Below are 26,514 nucleotides of genomic sequence, written 5' to 3' on the forward strand. Positions count from 1 at the left end.
TTAACTTTACAAACAGGCAAAGATCAGGATAATTTATTAATCTCTTTTTGGAATTCTTCTCCTCCCCCCACCAAAAAAAAATTAACAAGAGCGGCAGGAACTACAATAATGCCATTTATTAATACATTGCTACTTAATATTAATAATACTATTAATATATTAATACAGTAATATCACCAGATTTGTTAGCTGCCTTGCAGGCACATTTTAAAATCAAACTCACACCTCTACCTGCTTATGTCTTGGTGAGAATCCTCAATGTCTCCCCTCCCCTTCCCTATAAAAAATAACTGAAAAACTCCACTGAATATAATTTAACATATAAACCCTCTTTCTCATGTTGATACTAAATTAACTTTATAAACTTGCGCTCCATGTTCACATTAAAAAGTGAAGAAAGATCAAGATAACCCTCAGGCAGCTAAATATTGTTTCAAAAATTATTACATAAGTATCTACTGTAACAAGTTACTTTTTATTGGTAACTAGTTTGGATTTCTGGTAATTTACCTAGTTAGATTAGAACACAAGTGTTCACATTCATGTAGAACACAAGTGTTCTCCTGCTCAAACAGGAGAACCTATACCATCTCAGACAAGTGGCTGTCTAGACCAGACATGTCAAACACAAGGCCCGGGGGCCGGATCCAGCCCGCGAAGTGGTTTCATGTGGCCCCCGAAGCCATCCTGGAAACAGTGAGGGAACGGCCCCCACTTGCCTTGGCCCTGGCCCAGATCTGCCAGAGACCCTCAGATCTGTCCCACTCCTGCCCAGGCCCCCATAGGCACCCTTGATGCGAACGATGTAGAGCTGGCCACGCCCACCCAGTAGGCCATATGCATAGCCACACCCACCCAGTAGGCCATGCCCACCCTGGCAATACCCACCCGGCCTCCTGAGGGCAACTGCAATGCTGATACGGCCCTCAATGAAATTGAGTTTGACACCCCTGGTCTAGACTCTTCTTTAAAATCTCCAGTGATGGAGCACCCATGATTTCTGGAGGCAAGCTGTTCCACTGAATTGTCCTGTCAGGAAGTTTCTCCTTAATTCCAGGCTGCTTCTCTCCTTGATCCTTTTCCAACCATTGTTTCTTGTCCTTCCCTCCAGTGCTTTGGTGAGTAACGTGACCTCTTCTTTGTGGCAACCCCTCAAGTACTGAAATACTGTTATCATGTCTCCCCTATGTCTTCTTTTGTCTAGAGTAGTCTTGCAGCTGTTCTTCGTTATGTTTTAGTCTTCAGGCCTTTGATCATCTTACCATAGTTGCTATTCTCTGAATTTTTTCCAAACTCTCAACACCTTTTTTGTGATAAGGTGACCAAAATTGGCTGCAGTATTCCAGGTGTGGTCTTACTAGGCTTTTATAAAGCAGTACTAATACTTCATATGATCTTGATTCTATGCCTGTTTATACAACTCAGGATTGTATTAGCTTTTTTTTGGGCTGCTGCAGCACACTACTGGCTTAGTCAAGTGATGGTCCACTAGGACTCCAAGGTCCCTCTAACAGTTACTGTTTTTGAGCCAGGTCTTGCCCAATCTGTACTTGTAACTTTTGATTTTTCCTGCCTAAATGTAAAACTTTGCTTTTTTCCACACTGAAACTCAATAGGGCCCATTGTTCAAGTTTGTCGAGATTTTTTGGGATCCTGAATTTGTCTTCTGGGGTGTTGCTTACTCGTCAGTTTGGTGTCATCTGCAAATCTGATGAGTTCCCCTTTAATTCCATCATCTAAGTCATTTATGAAGATATTGAAGAGTGTTGGGCCTAAGATGGAACCTCGTGGTACCTCGCTACTTACTTCTGTCCATGTGGATGTGGTGCCATTGAGGACTACTCATTGAGTACAGTTTGCCAGCCAGCTACAGATCCGTCTGGTGGTGATGTTGTCTATTCCACCTTCTTCTAGCTTACCAAGGAGTAGGTTGTGATCTACTTTTATCAAGTGCCTTACTGAAATGTAGGTATACTATGTCCACAGCATTTCTCTGGTCTACTAGTTTAGTCAATTTATCAAAGTTTATTTATCGCAGCTTATTGATGCATAGGGCTGCAAAATTTTCAACAATCACTAGATGGAAATAAAAATAATTGTTTACATTTGGTTTGGTCACCTCACAGGACTGTTGTGGGGAAAACAGGGGGAAGGTATGTTAAATATGTTCCTCACCTTGACTTAGTGCTCGACTTTACCATCACAATTGAGCCCAAAATTTCTGTTAAGTGAGACTTAAGTGAATTTTACTCCATCTTATGACCTTTCTTGCTGCAGTCAAGTGAATCACAGCAGTTGATAACTTAAGTGACTCAGTTGTTAAGTGAACTTGGCTTCCCTGTTGACTTTTCTTTGTTGGAAGGTAGCAAAAAAACGTGATCACATCACCTTGGGACACGGCAAAGGTTGTAAGAATGAACCACTTGGGTCAGGCATCTGAATCTTAATCACGCAATCACGGAGATGCTGCAAGGGTCGTGACTGTGGAAAAACGGTCAGGTGGCTTGTTTTCAGTGTCGTCGTAGCTTTGAACGGTCACTAAATGAAGTGTCGTAAGTCGAGGACTGCTTGTATTTGTAAAAAAATAATAAAGGCGGGATACACCAAAAGCGAGAGGCACCAATTGCCTTTCTAGTCTCTCGCCGAGCGGAAAAGCAGGCGATTATTGCACGTGACTTGTATCTCTCTCTTTCCCCTCGAGCTTTTCCTCGAGCACCGTTTGCAGCTCAACGCAGAGACCGGCCGATTCGTCTGGATTTTAATAGCGAGGCCAAGTGCACCTCCCTTCCCTTTCAAAACTCCATCCCTCCGCGGGGCCCCTCCCTTTCCTCAACCGTTAGATGGCCGCGTTTAAATGCGCCCCCCCCCCCACCGTCCTAGCGATCCAATCGGGGTCGAGGCCAGAGCGGAATTATTCACATCTCCTTACGCTCGCTTACACCCATCTACGTCGCTGGATTTGAGCCTTTCCAACCAGGCCTCTACCGCCGCACGCGCGCTTCACCCGAGGACCCTTTTTAGTCCTCCCAGCCAAGTGCCTGACCGAAGAGACCGGGAGGGAGACTTTTTTATTGGCCCCCGTTCTCCGTTCGGAAACGGAGGCCATCCCTGAATAAGCGATGGGGGCCGTCCGCTCCCGTTTTTACCTCGTCCCGCCTTGGAAAGGTGAGGAAGGGTTATTTTGAAAACAGGCGTTCGCGCCGGCGGGGCCGAGTCCCGCGGCGCGACAAACGCGGGCGAAAAAGGGGTCCTGGGAGAGAGTCAAAACGCGCCAAGTTTCTCGGGGCGGGGGCGGCCGAGTTTGGACTAACCCAATACTGGTGTACGCCGTCTCCTTGTCCCCCCCCCCCCACGTTTCAGCCTTTGGGAGCGCGCAGAACGGCAAGATGTAGCGGGTGAGGAAATGCGACCGCGGCCCGATGAGCGAGCCAGGAGGCGCGGGAGTTAGTCCCGCCGGCTGGGCAGAAACCCGGTGGCTTTTTTTTTAATAGCCTGGGGCTATGTAAAGAGCTACCTCTTCCATCCTTGAGGACTAGCAAACTTAAGCTCGTCGTCCACCCTCCCCGGTTGAGCCGCGTCTGCTTTAAAATAGCCCTGAAGCGTTGAGGTTCCGGCTAGGCTGAGGAGAAGTGGCTCTTTCCACCGCTTCTCCCGCCAATTGAGGAGGGCGGCGGGGGTGACCATGGTTGGAAAGGATGCGGTGGGGATAGGCTAGCCGGGGTAGTCGTCGTGGGGAAAGACGGAGCGTTGACTTTCGGCTTTGCGCCCTGTTCGTGTGGGAGCAAGTGTCAGGCGTGGTCGTGGCGGGAACGGGTAGAGAGTCCGGCTGCTGAGGCTAACGGCGATCTTGAGGCGGTGGGGGCGGAATACACACACACACACATATACACATGCACACATATACATATATACACATATATACATATATATATACACACACACACATATATACACACACACACAAACACATATCTTCCTTGCTTCTCAGCTAACAGAGAGAGAAAGACTGACTGACTGACTGACTGAGACCTAGGGGTTAAAACAACTGCTTAAGACGCAGTCGGCCCAGGTTTGAATCTCAGAAGGGTATGGCTGACTGATGAGAACAAATAAGTTTGAAATGATCATATCGGTCTCCCTTTATTCTTTGTTAGCAAGCCAAAAAATTTACATATATATATATATATATACACACATATATATCTATATATGTGTGTGTGTGTGTATACATATATATACATATACACACGCATACACACACACATATATATATACACACACTCACTGTGTTTCTCAAGATTAGCAACTATAAAATGTGAGGACTCAAACTCCCTGAATGCCCCAGTGGGCTCAGAAGCTTCTGCCCACCTTTAGGAACTATAAAGGTAAAGGTTCCCCCACACATGCGTGCTAGTCGTTTCCAACTCTAGGGGCCGGTGCTCATCTCCGTTTCAAAGCGCCAGCGCTTGTCCCGAGGACGTCTCTGTGGTCTACTATCCATTAAATTTGCAGGAAGCCTCTAAAAGGCCCCCCTTGAAAGTAACTGGCTTGCTATCTTTCCTGCAGAAGATACTTTCTTTCACAAAGTCAAAGCCATCAGACCTATGACACCTTGATAAAAGTGCATCTACTATAGAACCAGCCCCCTCTTTGTTCGAGTAATATGTGGGGGGGGGGAGAGGGAGAGGGACAACACCACTTAATAAAACACAAACGTCTTTTGTGTGCTTCAACAGGAGTAACTGCAGATTACAGTTCTCTTTCATGCCTTCCTCAACGTTTGGCTGAGGGGGGAAAATGCCTGGCGTGTTGCCCAGTGACAGTCACGGACTTTCAAGAGATACGCCAGCAGCGAAAAGCAGGCTGTCACTGAAGTTTTTCCAGAAAAGGGAAACAAAAAGAGCACTAGATTTTGTAGAATCAGCGGAAAATGAACAAAAGACTTCAGCCTATGAGCCTTCTGAAATGTAAGCTTTTTAGTTTGTAACAAATAGAGCAAAAGTTCGAAAACTTTTTTAAAAAAGAAGTTGTGTGTACTCAGTTGCATACTTAAATCACAGTAAAAGGTATACAGTAGAGGATTTTAAGCATACAAATGTAGACTTTTCCCATTCTGGTCCAGTGTCTTGGTCAGAGGCAATCAATTTATGGCACCATGCAGGAAGGGGTTGGGGCAAGACAGTGTGGTATTTATGAAAAATATATTAGTTATGCTAAGCTGGTATTGGATATATTGAAAGATACTAGCCGCTTTAATATTTCCCTTACAGCAGGATAGATAATTTGTGGCCCCAGTGCTGCTTTTTTATGGCTTCCAGAGGCCCTCTTCTGGCTTCAGTTGCTATAAACATAAGACAGTTTCCTGGTGTTTTGAGGTGAGTATTTAAAAACCAGTGGAAGCCCTAAAATATGCTCAGCAAGTTAAAAAGAAAATTCCATTCATATCTTTAAATTTTTACTCCATCCAGTTTTCATCATCATCATCCATTCATTGTAGCCCTTGATCACCTAACAAATATTAAGTTCAGCCCTGGGCCTCAAGTAGATTACCCATCTAATTTATGTAAATAAGCTTTTACTGTTTTAGATCTTTATCAGTTTAGATATAAAAATGCCTTCAGAAACTAGTTTGCAGCATGTTAAAAAGTGTGCTATAATGTTAAACAATACCTTTTGAGTTGATTTTGTAAATATTAAAAGTGTATATTAATTTTTAAAAATGTTGATTGCTGTACTGTAAGTGTACCCTGAATACATAATTGTTTAGAATCTAAATTCATGTAAGTGTTGTAAACCTAAATGTACTTATTTGGGCAGTTCATTAAAGTCTGTGTGTCTTCTGGAAAGTTATGTATAGGATAGTATTATTAAAATGCATGCTATATTTTTCATATGCATTTTGAAATTGATCTTTTTTATATTACTAGTGATCAGATAGTTCCTGCAGCACAACCTCTTTCACCTGCCTGTTGTGATAAAAAAGACAACATGCTACCTTTTGTGGGCTTGAACAATCTTGGAAATACTTGTTATCTTAACAGTATACTTCAGGTAAATTTTTATATGGTTTTAGAAATGTAATGTTTTTGGTTTTCTAATTGGATGAAGCAGGTTATTTTTAAAAAGCACATATAAAGCAAATATTTCTGTATTTTTATTTAATCTTTGCTCTCTTGTCAACATCCCTTTCATGGTAAGATACTGATAAGTTGTCTTTCAAAAGAAACTTTTAGAGCTTAATCTGTACCAGAAAAAATGTTTTGTAATGTTAATTTCATGTCCTATTTTAGTGATATTTAGCTGTTTCAAAGTTTAATTTTTTGCAAGTGTTTTATCCCTTACAAGTAGAAATGTGCTATTGATTAAAACAATTATAATGCAATGTGAATATTTTCCATGCTGATCACCCATTATTTGCATATAAATGCTTTCTGGAATGTTCTTATTCAAACTTTTTTTATAACTACATTATTATTGTTCTTTTCCTATTGCCCAAAGTACTCCTCATTCACTTTTTACTAGCTCTATATTCTCCTCTTTTAATATCTTATTCCTTCCTTTAGCTTAGATGTCTGACCTATAAATACCAAACCCACATTTGGCCTTGTTAGGTTTGACTATCTTATCTATTTCACAGAAGAGGAACTAGACATCTTTGATAATAAATTCACAACTCCTTTCCCCCAATGTAAATGTGAATAGGCATTCATACACATTAGAGCAACATATAAGCACAATTTTAAAGAAAACTGTAAAGATTACTGAATAAAATTAACATACTAAAAACAAGTAAAGCATACTCAGTTTAAGAAACCCCTAAATAAATATTAAACAAAAAAGCATACCTCTCCTGCCAAATATGCATATCCTCCTCAGATTTGAAGTCAAAACCACATCACTCCAAAACATGCAGAAAGCATTTTCTGCTTCTAGGTTGGTTATGACTTTTCTGTACTTGCACAAAAAGGATGGAATCTCTTGCTATACAAATAATTTTATATGTACTGCCTTCTCTCTTTTTTAAAGTAGCTGATCACACATCTTTCTTCAGTGTTATAATAAACAAGTTCAGTAACATAATGAAGGTATGTCATCAGAGACCTACTATATATGCAAAAGTTTACACCTTTGATATCTTAGCTAAAAAGTAGCATGTAGTTCAGGGTCATTTGTTGATTGTGAGTTTAAATATGATTTCTGGTTCAAATGTTTAAAGCATGTATATTATATTTGAATTTTTCCACATATAATGTATTCTTAATTTTTTATTTTCTATTTTAATTTTAGGTGCTCTATTTTTGTCCTGGCTTTAAAACAGGAGTGAAACAATTGTTTAATATAATTTCAAAAAGGAAGGAAAATTTAAGGGATGAAATAGATAAGGTGAGATTTACTGCCCACTATTAGGTATATCATAAGCTACCTTTAGAGAATTCAGAATGATGTAACAGTTTTGTTTTTTTAGAAGGAATTTATAAGAAACTTACAAACACAGTTGTATTATCAGGACAATTAATCACATATCCTGATGCAATCATATGCAGGTTCTTGATGGCTCACCTCATGAGAAAACAATGCATAATCATAAAAAAATAATTGAAAAATAGAAAACCATACATATAGGATAATGTCTGGCATCAGTCCCCAAATGAAAAATTATTTCCAGAAGCTTCTGGAAGGCAGTAGGTTGCAGCCAAATGCGTATTTTTGCAGGAAACCATTTCAGAGGTTTAGTCTTGATACATGTTGACTCCCCTCTCATTCAGAAAATGATGGAGAGCCAGTTGCTTCTTCTGGCAGGATCAAAGGGCTGGGCTGACTCTAGATACAGGCCTGCCCTGCTTATATAAACATGCATGTAACAATGGAAAGGCCGATAATATTTACTCCACTTTTTAAATATCTCCTCTCATGGTTGCATGAATTTATAATAACAAAATGTCAATGATACAAAAAGACTATATTTTCATATAACAAATAATAGGGAAAAAGATAAATTAGTAAAGCAAGCAATTTTCTGTCTTTATAGGAAACTACTAAAGAACATTCTTTTGGAAGTTATGAATTGGTATGCAGCTTACACACTTTGATTGTTTCAGTTGAACAGCTTCAGGCAAGCTTTCTTTTAAATCCAGATAAATATACAGATGAACTTGCTACTCAACCAAGAAGACTGCTAAATACGCTTAGGTAGTAATGATTTTTTTTACAGTGTTTCCAAATATAAGAAACTGCCTATTTCGAAATACTACAATAGCCTTCTGTAAGCACTACTGTATTATTTGTATTAAGGACATATAGTCTTATACTGAGTATAGAAAATTTCTGGCAAATTATTAGTACTTTTAATTGATGTAGCTCAATAATTACCAGTTTAGAGTTTGCTCCTTGTGTGATCTCAATGGTATAAGTCTTAATGATTAAAATTAACAGTAATTTTGGTCTGGGCAGGCTTTTTATAAATTAATGCACATATAATCATTCTAAATGAAACTGCTTAGTTTGAACTATGTTCTCTATAATAGTTAAATTGCAGTTCTTGAATACCTTGGAAAATGGTTACTAAGGTTGCTTAGGCTCATATATTTCCTTGTACAGGTTTTATAAATACTATTAGATTTAAGTTAACTGAGTGTATATATTCTTTATTTCTCATGTACTTATAGAGAGCTAAATCCCATGTATGAAGGATATTTGCAGCATGATGCTCAAGAAGTATTACAATGTATATTAGGACATATACAAGGAACTTGTCAGCACTTAAAGGAGGAACTACAACGGAAATCACTGGAGGAGCCTGCAATTCAACTGAAAGAAAAGTTGGATGCCAATGGCACTAGCTTTGGGGAAGATGACATTGTGCTCCAGAGCCAAACTATAAAGAATTATGAAAACAAAACAAAGCAAGAAAATGCAAAGAGGAAAAATGTTATGGAAGGTGGTAATGAAAAGAAAAAATCAAAAGTCTTCAAAGAGAAAAATGGAGTAGAAGAAAATTTGAGACAGACTCGGTCGAAAAGAAAAGCTTTGGAAGAAAAAGTAGAAAATCAAACTGAAGCTATCATCAAACAGTCTGTTGAAAATGAAAATACAAAACCAGTACATAAAAAATCAAGACTTAGATTAAATTGGTTAAAATCTTCAAATGACCAGCCTAGCATTTTATCTAAATTTTGTAGTCTGGGAAAGCTGAAAACAAATTTGGTGTCCAAAGATCAAGTTAAAGACATTAACAACTGTGAATTTACAGACAGTTCCCTCAAGTATGAAAACGATAGCAAATCAAACAGAGAATGTTGTGATTCTTCATCTATGAAAACTACAGCTGGAGAAAGAACTGAACGCTTCAGTCAAGGTTAGCCAATGCCCGTGACATGGGAGAGTGGGGATTTTACCAGCTTCGATGCTCTAGTGATCTGATCATCCTTCTGTGCCATCAAATTTAATAGTAAAATTTATAACCAATTATTAGCTGTAAGAGAAGGCAAAGTAAACCATGCATCTAGGTTTTTTTTGCCTCTGCACATGTGTTTACCTCCAAGCGAAATGCAATTTTCCTATGAGTATCTCAAACAAGCATGGTTAAATCTTTCCATGTGTGTGCTCTGTCCATATAAACAGAACTTTGTAATATTATTAACATATCTGTGTTCCAGTGTCACATCTGAAGTACATTGTTTAAATAAAAAGTGTGTTATGGAGTAGAATAAGATGGTCTTGACATAAGAAGTCTTCCAACTATTCTGCTTCAGTCATTCTCCTTTTTACTACAGTTATTCAAACTCATTGATAAAATATCAAGGAATTTTTTTAAAAAATCTGTTTCATTAAACAAAATCCGTTCAGAGAAAATATTTCACTTAATCTGCATTTTTTTTGTACAGAATTGGCTATCTTCAATTTAGTGGAGAGACTCTTCCAAGGTCAATTGGTCTTACGAACCCGATGTTTAGAGTGTGAGTGCTTTACTGAGAGAAGAGAAGATTTTCAAGATATCAGTGTACCCGTTCAAAAAGATGAGCTCTTAAAAGTAGAGGAGAATTCTGAAAGTAAGTAGAACCTCCAAAGTGAAAATAGGTACACGTTCATAATTTATACTAGAACTTTATTGGATAGCAGGTGTTGCTATAGAGAGTACTCGGGATACTACACCTTAAACCTTTGAAGTGTATGTTGATTACTTTAAATTTCCCTTAGCAAATACTGCTTTATCATTTAGTTACAAAGGTGGAATGAAACTTGTGGGTTCCTAGTCCACTTTAGGCATATTGAGTTGATTTTAAATTAGCTTCGGCGTTAGTAATTTCTCTCCACATTTAAGAAAATGTAGATTCGATAATTAATTAAATGTAGATCCATTCCTAGAAACATAGAAAACTGGTGGCAGAAAAAGACCTAGTGATTCACCAAGTTTGCCCTTTGAGTTTGTTTTTGTCTATTATTTTTAATTTTTATATTTTATTTTTTTCATTTTTGTCAGATGGACGGACATGTATTTTATTTCAAACATGTTTAAACTCAGTTACTGATGACTGATTCACTACCTCCTCTGGAAGTCGATTCCAAGCTTTCACTGCTCTTTCTGTGAAGTAATAATTTCTAACATTTGAACTTCCTCCTTGTCTGTTTAAAGCAGGCATGTCAAACTGCCGCCCCGCGGGCCGGATGCATCACGATGAAACCGCGCCCACCCCATTGCCGGCAGTGGGGGAAAAGTTGTGATCCGCCAAGCGACGTCTTGTGATGTCGTGAGTTTGACATGCCTGGTTTAAAGTTATACCCCCGTATTTTTGATTTCTGTGTTACATTGCTAGGACCAAAAGCAGAGAGATGGACTGGAAAATTAGCCAGGACTAAAAATTGCCATGTGCGAGAATTACAGGAAGGAGTATTCCAACCATCCTAGGAATATTAAAAAGCGTTTAGTGCAGAAAAAGCCTGAAAGTCTAGATATTATTTATAGAAAGTTAATTGGATGTCAAAGTGATAAAGTATAAATCATCTAAGGGAAGCCTGCATCAGGAATCTTACTGTTTTTACATTTCAAAAAAATAATAATTCTCCACACAGTAAAACCCTTTAGTGTATTTATATCTAACATTCAGCTTTGAAAAATAGCTAATTTTTGTTTGCAAACTATCGAGTGCCCAAAGATGCAGAATATGTAAGATAGTGACACAAATAAGCGTATTTGTATCATTTATTTTTATTTTTTATTTTAATCCCATTTATATCCCGCCCTTCTCACGAAGACTCAGGGCGGCTTACAATCTAAGCACAAATTAAATGTGCTTAGCAATAGCCTTCATTCTATGTATATGCCTGCTTATTAGGGCTTTCGCCCCCCCGCCCCCAGCGGCATTATTACAAAGTCAGCTTATTGCCCCCAACAATCTGGGTCCTCATGTATGTATCATGTGCCTAAATCACTTTTTCCCCCAGCCATAAGATTAGTTTAATTCTCTCCACAGTGGTCAGAAGGAAAGTTCTCTTTTAAGTTTTTACCAGTACTCTACTTTTTCAAAAAATTAAGTATCTTGGTGTTTTCCTAAAAGAAAGTATGTCTCAGGGTATGTATGGGCTAGGAGAATTTGAGATCCTAAAGAAGCTCATCTTTGAATTTAAATTTATTCAGCAGAACATTCTATTTTTTTCGATGTTTAATAGTAGAAGTGAATTTTAATCTATGAAATTCTGCTAGTTAAAAAAAATCCCACACTATGAATGAAAAGTAGTTTAGATTTTCTTGCTTTTATCAATGAAGCACAATGATTGTATGGGGTTAACTTTTCGGAGGGAGATTCAATAAATGTCATTGATATCATAAATTCTTTAGGAACTTCCTCTGTTTTTTGTCCTAAATATCTTTGTCATGTTCATTGTCTATGAGACAATGTACTTAAGCTATTTGTGTCTTTGTCCAATTTAGGAATTTTCATCTTTACTTTTAAATATCCTATTCTAGTGTATTACATCATAAAGGGACATACATAATTCCATCTTGTATGTTTATGACAAACACATATTACTGGAAAGTTGTGTACATTGCTCAGTTCAGAAAAGAATTTTTAGGGTATTTTTTTCAGTACAATATCTAATAACCTGTTACACAAGCTGGTTTGATGTAGTGACTGAACGAGGGAAAACCTGAACTGGATTTGCCCCAAATGTATGACAGTTTCTTTGTAGCAAATTTTCCCCCCCACCTCTAGTTTTTAAAAATTCTGCTATAAATGTAGTTAAAGTGTCTGTATTAATGCTGCCAAGGCAATAAGGCTGTACTATTTAATGGACATTACTGATTCCTCACTATCTTAAATTATGGCATTCTTTGACCCAATATCAATAAGCTGAGGACAGAAACTTGACCTTGAAATTCTGAGATAAGACCAAAATATAAAAACCAATATTCTTAACGTTGTAACTCCTTACCTTGTGTTCTTACAAATAATTTGTTTTTCCAATTTTTACTGCTGCTATGATTAACAGCAATTTGCCTTTGCACTTGCAGAACAATTGTATTAAATATTGTTGAATTAATGTTATCTCTTAGTTTCCCCAGAACCCAAGACAGATGTAAAGACTTTGAAATGGGCAATTTCACAGTTTGCTTCCATAGAGAGGATTGTGGGAGAAGATAAATACTTTTGTGAAAATTGTCTCCATTACACAGAAGCGGAACGCAGTCTTTTGTTTGATAAAATGCCTGAAGTTGTAACAATCCACCTGAAGTGCTTTGCTGCAAGTGGCTTAGAGTGAGTATTGGGGATAAATGATATGAAAAAATTATTGGAAGCCAATTAAAATTTAGACTAATGATAAAATGAAAACCGTTTACTATCAAACAACATTATTTAGATGTTAATTAGCATTTATGTTTAATAGATACTGAATAAAAAATAGGATCCCATAAATTATTCTATGGAGGGATAAATTTTAAGATTTTATTCTATATGTAAGCTCTGTTCTCTAATTTTTATTTTTAAGATCATTCTGGATATAAGTACAACTTTGTTTGATAGTATGACTTAAACAGAATTTGGTACAACCAACTGACTTAATTTTCTTTCTCTATACGCTATTCTTTCTACTCATCAACCATCATGGCTTAGCAGAAAAGTGCTAAGTGCTCATATAACTTTGACGAAATTGTGTAATTAGACATCTAAAATTAATTATTTAGCTGCTACAAATAGATCTTATTGGGTACAGTCTAGTAGTGTATATAATTTCAGCAGTATGCTGGGAAAAATAAGTAGAATTTAAAGATTAATTTAGTACTTACTTGGATATATGTAGCATCTAAAATGTCTAATTTAAAATATGGCTGATCAAATAAGATTTTTACCTTGGAGTGCTTATTCTGAATGCTTGAAAGATCTGCGTGGCTGCAAGACTGCTCTTTAGTACTGTTCGTATCTGGCAAAAAACACTCAGTTTACAAATCCATAACGCAATGCCATTCTTTTGTAAAGGTGATACACAGTATCGTGGGCTTTTTTTATTTTTATTTATTTTAATACCATTTATATCCCGCCCTTCTCCGAAGACTCAGGGCAGCTTACAATCTAAAGCACAATGTGCTTAGCAATAGCCTTCATTCTATGTATATGCCTGCTTATTAGGGCTTTCGCCCCCCCCCCCAAGCGGCATTATTACAAAGTCATATACTGTACTTTGCCCCCAACAATCTGGGTCCTCATTTTAAGCTCTAGCCAAAAATTGGCTTTCACTGTAGCATACAAAGTTAAAGCAATTAAACCAAGAAGCTATTTAACCATGGATTGATTATTTTATAGATCTCAAAAGTAAGCAACAGTGAGCCTATCTCTTGCAAAAAAAAATTATTGCCATCTTTTTGGCTGATGATCATAGAGAAAAATCAGAAAATTAGTATGAGGTTAATTTTTACAAAATAAATTATTTATTTACATCTTAAAAATGATTTTAATGGAAAGCAGTGCTCTTAACTTTACATGTTATCTTCTCCAAAAGGTTTGATTCTTATGGTGGACTCTCCAAAATAAATACTCCTCTACAGACACCTCTCAAGCTGTCCTTGGATGACTGGAGCATAAACCCAGCCAGTGAAATCTATGGATTATTTGCCATAGTGATGCACAGTGGAATTACTATCAGCAGCGGCCACTACACAGCCTCAGTGAAACTCGCAGATCTTGACAGCTTGCAAATAGACAGTGAGAATTTCAGCAGTGATGCTCTTTGTAAATTTTGCCCAGAGCCACTAAATGAACAAGAAGCCAAAGCTGTCACTGAGGACTATGATGATGGTGAGGTCTCTTTTGCAGTTGGAGAAAACACTCAACCTAGCAAAGGATTGAACAAAAAGAACATGGAAGCTGTGGGTCTTTTGGGCGGACAGAAAAGCAAGTCCAGCTGTGATTTGCCAAATAACAAAGTGGCCCATTCTGAGAAAATGGCTCATGTGATGGGTGAAGCAAGAAATGCTGAATGGAACTGTCCTAAAGCAATCATGACATTTGGAGAGTGCGAACAAGCTGGCGCTATGTCCACAGGTCTAGAAAATGAAGCAGCGCATGTAATGAGTTCCCTAAAACAGTATGAAGGCAAGTGGCTACTTTTTGACGATTCAGAGGTTAAACTTATAGAGGAAAGAGATTTTCTTAACTTGTTGTCTCCAATTTCATCATCTACATCTACTCCTTATCTGCTATTTTATAAGAAAATTGTAGAGTGAGATCGTATTTTGATATGCAAATGGTAGCTTTTGAAAAACGTACAATGACAATTTTGTAGATACACGTTAAAATTATTTTCATTCTATAAGAATGGGCAAATGTGTTTTTAAAGGCAATAATTCAATTTGTAGATGTTATACAAATTGCTTTCGAATACAAGTCTGTATATATTCTGTTGAATAAATAATGTCTTAAGAGCAAGCACCATATAGCAGCGATTCCAGCTTCATCGCATTACTTGTACAGTAAATATATTATTTTTAACAAATAAAGTTGCATGTATTCAATCTTGCAAAAATTTGTAGCTGATGATGAAACATGATTTTTATATAAAAAAGGAAACTGTATCTGTGTATGATTTGATACTTCATTCCACATTTGAAAACTTCGAATTAACTTTTTCCTCCTCTATCCCATGAACATTTTGTAAGTGTTCTAATTAAGGTTGAAAACAAGATGCTCATCTCTTTTTTTGGTACAGCTAATTACGGATATTACAGTGATATTGGTATCACTGGCTAACTTCCATAACAATGGCTGTATTTCTGTATCAATGATTTTCAGCGTTTATTTGATGATAGTTAATGTTTAGGGATGGCATGCTTCAAATTGATTTTATTATTTAATACTCTCCCCACAGCTGTTTTGGAAGGGAAATATAGGAAACTTAATATTGCCCCTTTGATTTAGGTGCTATAGAAACCACAGCCTAGCTCCTTTTGTATTGTCAATTTTATAAGGACATTTCACCAATTGATTACCTAAACCCGGGGTAGGCAACCTTGGCTCTTTTATGACTCGTGGACTTCAACTCCTAGAATTCCTGAGCCAGCCTACCCCTGAGTCCTAAACAATAAAGATAAATTTATTTCTCTAAAAGTAAGTAACAATTTTTTGCCCACAAATGTTACTATACTTCTGTGCTGGAAGCACTGAAGTGAAAGGATCAGCCAGTCCCCCTTAATGAGCCCATTGAAGTGATACCTGTTTAGTTACTCAAGTTTGCCTGCTTTCAAACTGCTAGGTTAGCAGGACCTGGAGTGAATGACAGGAGCTCACCCTATAACACAGCAGCACTTGGGCTTCGAACGTGGGCTTGCAAATTGTCAACCCAGCATTATAACTGCCCATTTGCCCACAAATGGTTGCCAACAGTTATTAATTTTAGGGGACAAATTTTCTTGTTTTATAGAATGCATTTGTATCAATCAGTGGCCAAAATAAAGGTCTTTGCATTCCAAACAGCTGGCAGAGACATGCCCCAATAGGTGAAGCTAAGTTAAAAGTTGCCAGACCTGTGATTTGGGTTTCTGAACCACTTTTTGAACTTGATGAGAATTTGTCACCAAAGTTCAGTGGTAGATCATGTTGGCAGTAGAACCCTAACATTGTAAAGCTTGATGGAGGTAAGTATATTTGCCTTTTTGTTCTTTTCCAACCTAACAGAATGTAGGAGGCAAGTGATTTAAAAGAGAACTGAAAATGGCCATTAAATAAAATAAATAAATAAACCTTTATTGTCAAAGTACAACATGTGTACATTGAGATTAGCCGTGCTCTCTCCCCCCAACACACAGTGACAACAAACCCTCCATCCCACCATAACTCCATAATCAAACAAAATAGTAGCAAATTTGGTGCTAAGGAAACACACTGGTAAAAGAAAATTTAAACTAGATCAGGCCAGAAATTGCAAAGACAAACATTCCAGATAATTTTCTCCCTATGTCCATATGGAAGAGGCACTTGGGAAGTAGCCAAGAAAGTTGTCCAATCATTACAAATAAAAGTTGGTAATAACTTTACAGTGAAGAAAAATAAATTTAGCTAGAATGTGGATATGGTATGATAGTATATGATTAACTTTTCAATCTCACTTTAGTTCACTTCATCCTTTCAATCCAGTGTTCTGTTTTAAAAAGAACCCTAGCATAAAACACTTTAGCTGAGATGGGGGATAAGATGAATTTTTAAGTTATGTTTTCACCTTTTAGTCAAACCTGTTTTATTTACAGCGGCTCCAAACAGTATTAGAAAGTACAAATTTATACTAAAAACATAGAGCTCCAAGCTACCCTAGTAATTTTAAGCTCAGATGTAATAATCATGCATATATAAAGAGTAAATTTACAATAGAAAGCATTCTTTTCAGCAATACCTGTCCATATTTTTAAAAACTTTGCACATGGAGATGAATAAGAAAAGCATGAAATAAAGTGGAAACTTTCAAATATTTAATAGTACCATTAATATAAACAAACACTATATTAAAATCGTTTGCTTTTTCAAATGCTATTATAAATTAAATATACAGACTAAAAAAATCACGTTACAGAATGCTATAAATAAGCTTGATGAATTCAGAGTACCTTTGAATATTAAAAAAAGAAAAGTTTTAAAAAATACTTTCATACTGTTGCAATAGATTTTACAAAAACAGACTTTTAAAAGTACATTTTCCAGGAGAAAAGATTTGGCCACTTAATGCTCCCATGCAAGTTAGCTGCCCAGAGCAAAATTCCACAAATTTCCTGGTGTCGATAACACTGAAACTGCCTTTTCAGTACCTTAAAACTTTTTAAGTCCCTTCTGGGGTGCTTATATGTCCATTTTTCGAAGGCTCATTCTGCTGAAGGAATCTCTGGAGAGTGGGGGGAAAAAAAACGTGAAATGAGCTACTACAACTTAAAACCACAGAATCAAGTTTTATTTCTTGCCAATTGAATAACAATCTGTTGCAGAAAGTGTTTCTTCTATAGAACATTTGCCCCCCCCCCCCCCAAGTAGCCCTTGGTTAAGTTCCAACAAAGTTATGACAGCACTGAACAAGTCCTTCAAAGTTCCAACTGTCTCACCACCTCTGAGGTCACATGATCCCAATCTGGGTCTTTGCAACCGGCTCACACTTAATGACTCTTTTGCAGTGTCCCACAGTCATGCGATTGCCGTTTGCAACCTTTCCTGCCAGCTTCCCACCAGCAAAGTCAATGGGAAAGTTGACAGGGAAGTTTCGCAAGTTGCTCGGTTACGTCTTTCTCACCTTTGCGTCCTACCCTAGCCGCTCTGCGCTCATGCTGCATCTCCCTGGCCACTCGGGCACCCTTCCCAAGCATATTCTTCCCAAGTGCGTGCTGCACACTCCCATGCTCCTTCTCCCACCTATCAGGAGCAACCTATCTGTCTGCTGGTCTATTTGTGAGCCACCTGGGATTTGCAACTTCCTGCTAACTTTCTCACTAAATTGGATTGTTGGAAGTCAGCAGCAAAGTTGCGAGTAGATGGAAAAAGACAGCCAGGCTTTGAGCCAGTCAATATGTAATACGAGTAGTCCTAGATTTAACACTCATTTGTTTAGTGACTGTTCAAAGTCGTTCCTCGCACTTAGGAATGCCACAGCATCCTCGCAGTCATGTGATCAAAGTTTGGGCGCTTGGCAACTGGCATATATTTATGACAATTGCAGGGTCATGTGATTGCCTTTTGTGACTTTCCCAACAGGCTTCCAAACTAGCAAAGCTTAACAATCACATGATTCGCTTAACAACTGCAGTGATCCACTTAACAACTATGGCAAAAAGGTGGTAAAATAGGCTGTGACTCATTTAACAACTGTCTGGCTTAGCAGTGGAAATTGTGGTCATAAGTCAAGGGCCACCTCTATAGTTACGGTGGATTTTTTTTTTCCATTCAGGAGGCCTTTGGGGAAAAGTGAGAAATGTTATATTAGAATGACCTGTGACAAGCAGCAGGTAGAACAGCCTTGTACAATTGGGGTATTTTTCTATTTATCAAGGGCTGAAGGGCTTCTTTGAGACGATGATAATTTCTTTCAAGTTCCCGCTGATACTCTTTTTGGTCCGGACCAATCAAGCTTTTGTTTTTGCGTAGTGCGTCCTCACATCTAGAACACAATACAAAGCATTTTAAGTGAGCAAATGATCATAAACGTATTAGATGATAATTAAACATGTCAATTTATCTTTGTTCATCCTTAAGTTCCTAGATAATGCTAACTACGCCTTAAATTGAAAGTCCATTTCACATAAAATCAATGCAGCTTGATTTTGGCGGGTAGTTGTACTGTACTGTTGAAGCTGGTTTTTCAGCACTGTGGTTTTCTCTATATTTTGGCACACTTGCTACCAAGTAATTGTGGACATTTTCTTTTTTTTCTAATATGGAGAGCTTTTTTGAAAAAAATAAAACCAATTTACTGTCTATGCTAAATGTCTGGCCTCCACAACATTTTACAAATGTTAAATAGGTAGCATTGTCTCAAATATAAAGATGACTGCTTTTTCATTAAAAAAAGAATAACATTTCAGTGATTTCTCAAAATTGTATTGGATTGTATTAAGAAAGTATCTCCTATCCATTATACCGAAAAGTGGAAAGGGACTCAAAATAGCACAAGAGACATAGAAATGAGCACCCAAAAGATTTGTTTTTGCTAACCCAGGGGTAGGCAACCTCGGCTCTTTTATGACTCGTGGACTTCTGGGAGTTGAAGAGCCGAGGTTGCCTACCCCTGTGCTAACCGAAGGGGGGAAAAAGTACAGATCTTTATAACAAATCACACAATACCTTTTTGTAAAGTCTTTGAAACAAAGCCGAAGTTTATTATGGTGGCGGAAGAGTTTAGGATCATTGGGTATTTCAGATAAAAATACTTGTGCAACCTCCAGCGGTCCCTTAATGGAAAAAAAAGGTCAAAATAATTGTATGGACACGAAATATTTTAATAAAATGTAGAATTTCTTTAACCTTATACATCAAAAGCCCTCAGACCAGCAACACAAAAACCACATCACATCAAGGAGTAAATTTGCCTTTAATATATTGAAAAAGATAGTATTTGGGGGCTAATTTGAGGTGTTTACATTTAGAATTATGCCACTTCAGTTGTATGAGGCTAAGCAACTAAAGCTACAACCTTGAGCTATCTGCAACATTGCAAAAATAAATAAAGCCAGAATATAAAACCAGTAAACCTAATTCATAAATACACTTCTTAGTTATATAACTGGCACTATAACTCTCATTACAGTAGGAATGAGCAACTCTTGACCCCTTTACAACCTGTGGACTTCAACTCCCAGAATTCATCAGCCCACAACGTTGACTTCATCTTTCGGTTGATCTGGGTATGTTGCCCAACTCTCAAAGATTCTGAGCAGGTCACAACAAACAAATTACAATAAAACATTAGAAAAATTTAAAAAAATGGCAAGCACGATGAAGTGAGAGGCTCTCATTCTCCCTTGCTAAAGGCCTGGGCAAAGGACCAGGTTTTCCTATCTCTTGTAAACAACAGCAGAGTGGGGGCCAACTGGATCTGGATGATTGTGGATCTTTAGGGAGGAACAGAGCTGAAATTTTACTTCCCCCTTTGCCAATCATAAGAGCCTTGGTGGAGCAGTGGGCTAATGCCTCCTTAAGTAACACCAGCTGCCTGCAATTAGTGCAGGTTCGCATCCCACCAGGCTCAAGGTTGACTCAGCCTTCCATCCTTCCGAGGTAGGTAAAATGAGGACCCAGATTGTTGGGGGCAATTAAGCTGACTTTGTAATAATGCCGTTTGGGGTGTGTGTGAAAGCCCTAATAAGCAGGCATATACATAGAATGAAGGCTACTACTAAGCTTGTAAGCCGCCCTGAGTCTTCGGAGAAGGGCGGGATATAAATGGAATTTAATAATAATAATAATAATAATAATAATAATAATAATAATAATAATAATAATAATAATAATTGTGCATGCTCGTTTCTTATAAATTCAGGTGCCAGTACGTAAGTCATCCTATGATATAAAATTATCCATTCTTTTCACTTCCATGTATGCTAACAGGAAGACATCTGATACAGGTAGTCCTCAACTTACAACAGTTCGTTTAGTGAGTGTTCAAAGTTACAACGGCACTGGGAAAAGTGACTTATGACCGTTTTTCACACTTTACAACCATTGAAGCATCACCATGGTCTCATGATTAAAATTCAGATGCTTGGCAACTTTGACAGTTGCAGTGTCCCGGGGTCATATGATCACCTTTTGCGACAAGCAAAGTCAATGGGGAAGCCAGATTAGCTTAACAACCGTGCGACTAACTTAACAACTGCAGTGATTTACTTTACAAATGTGGCAAGGAAAGTCGTAAAATGGGGCAAAAGCTCACTGAGCAAAGGTTTCACTTAGCAAGATAAATCTGGGGCTCAACCTTGGTCGTACCTCGAGGACTACCTATTATACTACATGCCTTTTAAAGTCCTCCCTGTAGCCCTCGAAATAAAGACTTGTATTTAACAGCATACTCTCAACTTTTAACTACCCAAATCGTTGTGTGCTTTATGATACTCTGTCTTCTTACCTGATTTACAGTGGTGCCTACTGAGCCCTGAAGCACCATTTGGAGCATCTTTGGGTCGGCTGGATCTTGATGGGTTGCAAAAGCCAATTCTTGGGTTTTTTTCTGCATGTCCTCAATGGCCACTTCGATTGGTGTCAAAATTATCTAACAAAACAAAGACCCAGGGAGATGCAAAAAGTGTGAAGAAAATTTACAGACATTTTATTTTTCTAAATAAGGGCAGAAAACATTCGGATGCTCCCCCTCCATTGCCCAGTGCAAATAAATACTAAAAAATTAGAGCAGAAGGATACCAGCCGGTTATACTAAAACAGGTGGCCACTGCTACCAAATGCCCCAGGAGCCAATCTTAACATTTCAACTAATTTTCTAATGCCCTATACTAGCTTTCTGCAGTAGAAAGCGTGAACAATCTGAAAAATAGGCTGTTAAAAAAAATTACTGGGTAATGGACCCTAATTACTGATTGATGATGCCAAGATTCACACACTATGGTCAACTGTGGTATATTTTAACCACATTTTGCAGAATACTCCATAGTTATCGGGGTTCATGCACACAACCTAAAGATAAGAGCCGTGGTGGTGTAGTGGTTAGAATGCAGTATTGCAGACTCTGCCGACTGCCAGCAGTTCAAGCCTTCTATCCTTCCAAGGTTGGTCAAATTAAGACTCGTCAGAGAGAAGGCTGTAAAGCTGTAAAGCACTATGAAGTGGTGTGTAAGTCTCATTGCTATTGCTAAGCGCTATTGCTAAAGCACACAGTGTATGGGTTCACCTACAGTACAAAGCCAAAACCAACATAAACATTACTTAGTATGATATGTGGATCTAATTAGTTCACAACTTAGGGAGGATGATGATAATAATAATGAAGCAGAAAAGATTTTATTTGTGAAAGATGGCTACAAAGTCAACACATGAATTAGTAATTTGAGAAGCATACTTTGATGCGGAAGGATATTTTTTTTCCTGAGAACTACAAAGCAAAATGGCAGAGAGATTCCCACTGAAAATGAAACACCTGTTTTGTGGAGAAAACATGTTTCCCTCAGAAGACTGTCTACATGGGGACTTTCAATTATGTTTTTTTAAGAAATGAAATGGGACTACGGGCCATTAATTTAAGACTCAAACAGATACAGTGCATTTTTTCACTTCACTCTTTCTTCTACTTCATCTCCTTCACCATACTTTAAATTATAAGCTTCTATAAATAAACAAGGGTGCTTGTTTATTCAACAGTCACATAAATCTATGTTAATAATAGCAGCAGCAGAATTTTGTGACGAACAAAAGCATAAGCTGTTTTATCAAAGACTCATGGAGATGCTGCCAAATTAAAAATAACTTGAACGTTCTTAAGTGTTACAAATTAAAAGTTGTGTGAAAATATTGCAGCACTAGGCACATTGTCCATTTCCTTCATTCACCCAGCCTTTTCATCTCTTAAAGGCAGAGTATAAGGAAGTACAAGACTTACTTCTTCCTTGTGAATGACGTTTATCCTTGTCTTAATGTAAGGAAAAGCGTGTGATGTGGTCAGGATAGTCTTCCTTTTGAACTGTTCGTGCAACTCCCCATGAGCTCTGCCATCCAACGTGAACGGGGTACAATACATGAATCGCCGCAAATTGTAGTTTTTGTCAAAATAAGTTATCCTGTCCTTCATTTCGTAAGTATCGAAATAGGGCTCAACGTAAGTGATTTGTATATAAGCCTGAGGAAGGAAAACAGATTGACAGCAATAAAACGTTAGAACATAACTGATCATAGAAATGGGAGGTTCTATTAGTGCTGGAAGAAGCCCTTTCCCACATGGCAGGTTCTGAAACTAGCAGTTCACGGTTGTTTTTAAAGGATTCCTATACCGAAATGGTTTGCCATGGAGGCACAGGCCAAAATTCACACATAATGACACAAGGAACTGATGAGACAATAATACAAAGTCTTTCACTGCTATATGACAACTCGCCATGGCCAACCCGCCACAGGACAACTCGTTGCGGCACAAAAGTTACACTAATATCAAAGAAATGGTGAAACAGAATGATTAAAGAAAGGATGCAATAGGAGGGGCGGGATGAAATGTGAAGGGCAAAAATTAAAACATTTTTGCTTTTTTAATTTATTTGAAATAATTAAATAGAATGATTAAATTGTCCCACAGTGAGTGATCCTGGGGCTGCAGCAAGCTGACCCATTCCTCACTGCTATAATTACAGGTAGTCCTCAACTTACAGTCACAACTGAGTCCAAAATCTCTGATACTAAGCAGCAGTTGTTATGCGAGTTTTGCCTCATATATGACCTTTCTTGCCACAGTTGTTAAGTGAACCATTATAGTTGTTCAGTTAATAACACGAGGTTAAGTGAATCTGGTTTTCCCATTGACTTCGCTTGATAGACGGTTGCAGAAGATAATCACATGACCCCAGGACACTACAACAGTCATAAATATGAGCCAGTTGCCAAATGACCAAATTTTGATCACGTGACCACGGAGATGCTGCAGTGATCGTAAGTGTGAAAAATGGTCATAACTCATTTTTTTCCAATGGCATTGTAACTTTAAGCAGTCACTAAATGGTTGTAAGTTGAGGAGTACCTGTATAGATGTTTATAGAAGTTGCAGTTACGGGATGATTACTTTTTCACACTAGGCCCAGGTTGGATAACTTTGTTTTATGAAATAAATGAAACATGTGCCAAACCGTGTCATTTGTTCAATCAGACTCCTTTCCTGTATCAGGAAGTTTCACATGAAATTTTTGATTCAAGAACAAAAATCTACAAACATTCACAGGACCAAAAAGGGGCAAATGTGTTTTCACACAACCATACCAGAATCTTCCACAACTGTACATTATTCCTCCGGGACAAATCCAGTCCAAATTCCTCAGGGTGGGATTTCAGGGTGTTGTGAGGCATCTAATATATCTTTCTGCCTTGAATCATGTATAATGAAAATAGAGGGCAGGGTCTGGTTCTTAAATTTCACTGACTTGCCGAAGGGCTGTCAGATAAGGCTTTCTGGATGAACTTCCTTGTCAACAAATTACAGATATATTGACTTTCTCCTCAAGAAGCATTCAAGAGGGTTTATGGTCTGGCAACCTCTGCCAGATTTGTAGGGATGTGAAGTGCCAAACTGATCTAGTCAGAGCCCCTACATTACCAGGGAGCAATGTATAAAGGATGTTCGTGCTGGCTGGGGAATTCTGTGAAGTCCACAAGTCTTAAAATTTGCCAAGGTTAGACTCCCCTGTTCTAAAACCTGCTTCGTACTTCACAAAAGAGCCTTTCCCCTGGCAATGGAAGTGTCTTCCCTTCAGCTGTGCTAGAAGAGAAATATAAACACAATTCCCCTAGCCAGGAACAATGGTGGAGGATGAAGCGGAAGGAACAACTGAGCATGTGCTGCTTGCTGAGAATATTATAGCTCTGATGGAAGTACCTCTATTAGACCACCGCTAGTGGACTTCCTGGGCCATTTCGGTGCATCTTTCCTATGCTCTGGAAAGAGCTCCATCATAAGGTAAAATATAGCAACATTTTGTGTGGTGGCATGTAGAGGAAGATATTGGATCCTCCAGAAGATAGGCTTAAGATACAGGAGGATCTGGACAGACTCGAACACTGGGCACTATCTAACAAAATGAAGTTCAATTGTGAAAAAAGTAAGGTTCTACATTTAGGCAGGAAAAATCAAATGCACAGGTATAGTATAGGTGGTACCTTGCTCAATAGTAGCAACTGTGAGAGGGATCTCGGAGTCCTAGTGGACAATCACTTAAATATGAGCCAGCAGTGTGCTGCAGCTGCCAAAAAAGCCAACACAGTGCTAGGCTGCATTAACAGAGGGATAGAATCAAGATCGCGTGAAGTACTAATACCACTTTACAATGCCTTAGTAAGGCCACACCTGGAATACTGCATCCAGTTTTGGTCACCACAATGTAAAAAAGATGTCGAGACTCTAGAAATGGTTCAGAGAAGGGCAACAAAGATGATTGGGGGACTGGAGGCTAAAACATATAAGGAACGGCTGCTGGAATTGGGTATGTGTAGTTTAATGAAGAGAAGGGTGAGGGGTGACATGATAGCAGTATGCCAATATCTCAGGGGCTGCCAGAAAGAAGAGGGAGTCAAGCTATTCTCCAAAGCACCTGAAAGCAGGACAAGAAGCAACGGATGGAAACTAGTCAAGGAGAGAAGCAACCTAGAACTAAGGAGAAACTTCCTGACAGAACAATTAACCAGTGGAACAACCTGCCTCCAGAAGTGGTGAATGCTCCAACACTGGAAGTTTTTAAGAAGAGACCGGCCATCCACTTGTCTGAAATGGTATAGGATTTCCTGCCTGAGCAGGGGGTTGGACTAGATGACCTCCAAGCTCCCTTCCAACTTCTTCTTCTTCTTCTTCTTCTTCTTCTTCTTCTTCTTCTTCTTCTTATTATTATTATTATTATTATTATTATTATTATTATTATTATTATTATTATTATTATTATTATTATTATTATTATTATTATATTGTCACCATAATTGTGTTTTTTCCTCCCCCTCAGAATGTTTTCCCCCTTACTTCTCTTCTAAGCGCCTCTGTAATAACTTTTCTGGAATATAACTGTGTTTTTTTTTACAAGTACAGGTGATCCTCCAATTAGAACCATTTTCACACTTATGATTCACTGCAGCATCCCCAGGGTCATGTAAATCAAAATTTGGGTGCTTGGCAACTGGCATGTATTTATGACAGCTATACTACCCCAGAGTCATGAGATCATCATTTGCAACCTTCTTAATTGGCTTCCAAAAGCAAAGTCCCGGGGGGGGGGGGGATGGGGGGGAAAGGAGAAGCCAGATGACTACACAATTCACTTAAAAGTGATTTACTAAACAAGTGTAGCAAAAAAGGTTGTAAAATAGGGCGAAACTCATTTAACAATTGCCTTGCTTAGCAACAGAGATTTGGGGCTCAATTGTGGTTGAAAGTTGAGGACCACCTCTATGCATTCTGATTTTTGTAAGAGATTTTACAGTCCTTCTTTTATAAATCAATATTTTCCTGTTTTATGCATGTTTGAATATATTTTATAGAGGGTAATTTTGTAACAGTTCTAGTTTTATCTTGAGTTTATCCAGTCTATTTCTATTTAGGATTAGCTTGCCTATTAAATAATATTTGGCTTTTTTATTATTCTATTTTAGTAATTACTTTGGCAGGTTTAACTATATAATAACAACAATAACAATAATAATAGAGTTACAAGGGACCTTGGAGGTCTTCTAGTCCAACCCCCTGCTCAGGCAGGAAACCCTATACCATTTCAGACAAATGGTTGTCCAGTGTCTTCTTAAAAACTTCCAGTGCTGGAGCATTCACCCCTTCTGGAGGCAGGTTGTCCCACTGGTTAATTGTTCTATT

General features: G+C 38.2%; 2 protein-coding genes across 8 annotated transcripts in view; one reads left to right on the top strand and one right to left on the bottom strand.

The window, feature by feature from the left end:
• The first annotated feature begins 3,249 nt into the window (after positions 1-3,249).
• USP1 (ubiquitin specific peptidase 1) lies at positions 3,250-15,067 on the top strand. The gene is made up of 9 exons (XM_081323215.1): positions 3,250-3,395; positions 4,737-4,967; positions 5,928-6,051; positions 7,288-7,383; positions 8,030-8,190; positions 8,667-9,355; positions 9,885-10,049; positions 12,554-12,755; positions 13,996-15,067. The coding sequence occupies exons 2-9, from the start codon at positions 4,798-4,800 to the stop codon at positions 14,717-14,719; spliced, it is 2,331 nt and encodes a 776-aa protein (XP_081179341.1). The 5' UTR covers positions 3,250-3,395; positions 4,737-4,797; the 3' UTR covers positions 14,720-15,067.
• Positions 15,068-16,939: 1,872 nt separating this feature from the next.
• DOCK7 (dedicator of cytokinesis 7) overlaps positions 16,940-26,514 on the bottom strand; it is a 146,761-nt gene continuing 137,186 nt past the window's right edge. For all 7 annotated transcript variants that reach the window (XM_081325225.1, XM_081325224.1, XM_081325223.1 and 4 more), the window contains 5 exons: positions 22,567-22,803; positions 21,085-21,228; positions 19,305-19,411; positions 18,454-18,621; positions 16,940-17,361 (listed from right to left, as the gene is read on the bottom strand). In XM_081325225.1, coding sequence (XP_081181351.1) covers positions 17,319-17,361; positions 18,454-18,621; positions 19,305-19,411; positions 21,085-21,228; positions 22,567-22,803 — 699 coding nt within the window. In that variant the 3' untranslated portion in view covers positions 16,940-17,318. The remainder of the gene's footprint in view (positions 17,362-18,453; positions 18,622-19,304; positions 19,412-21,084; positions 21,229-22,566; positions 22,804-26,514) is intronic.

The sequence above is a fragment of the Vipera berus genome (assembly GCF_964194415.1).
Source record: "Vipera berus genome assembly, chromosome: 3".
Lineage (NCBI taxonomy): Eukaryota > Metazoa > Chordata > Lepidosauria > Squamata > Viperidae > Vipera > Vipera berus.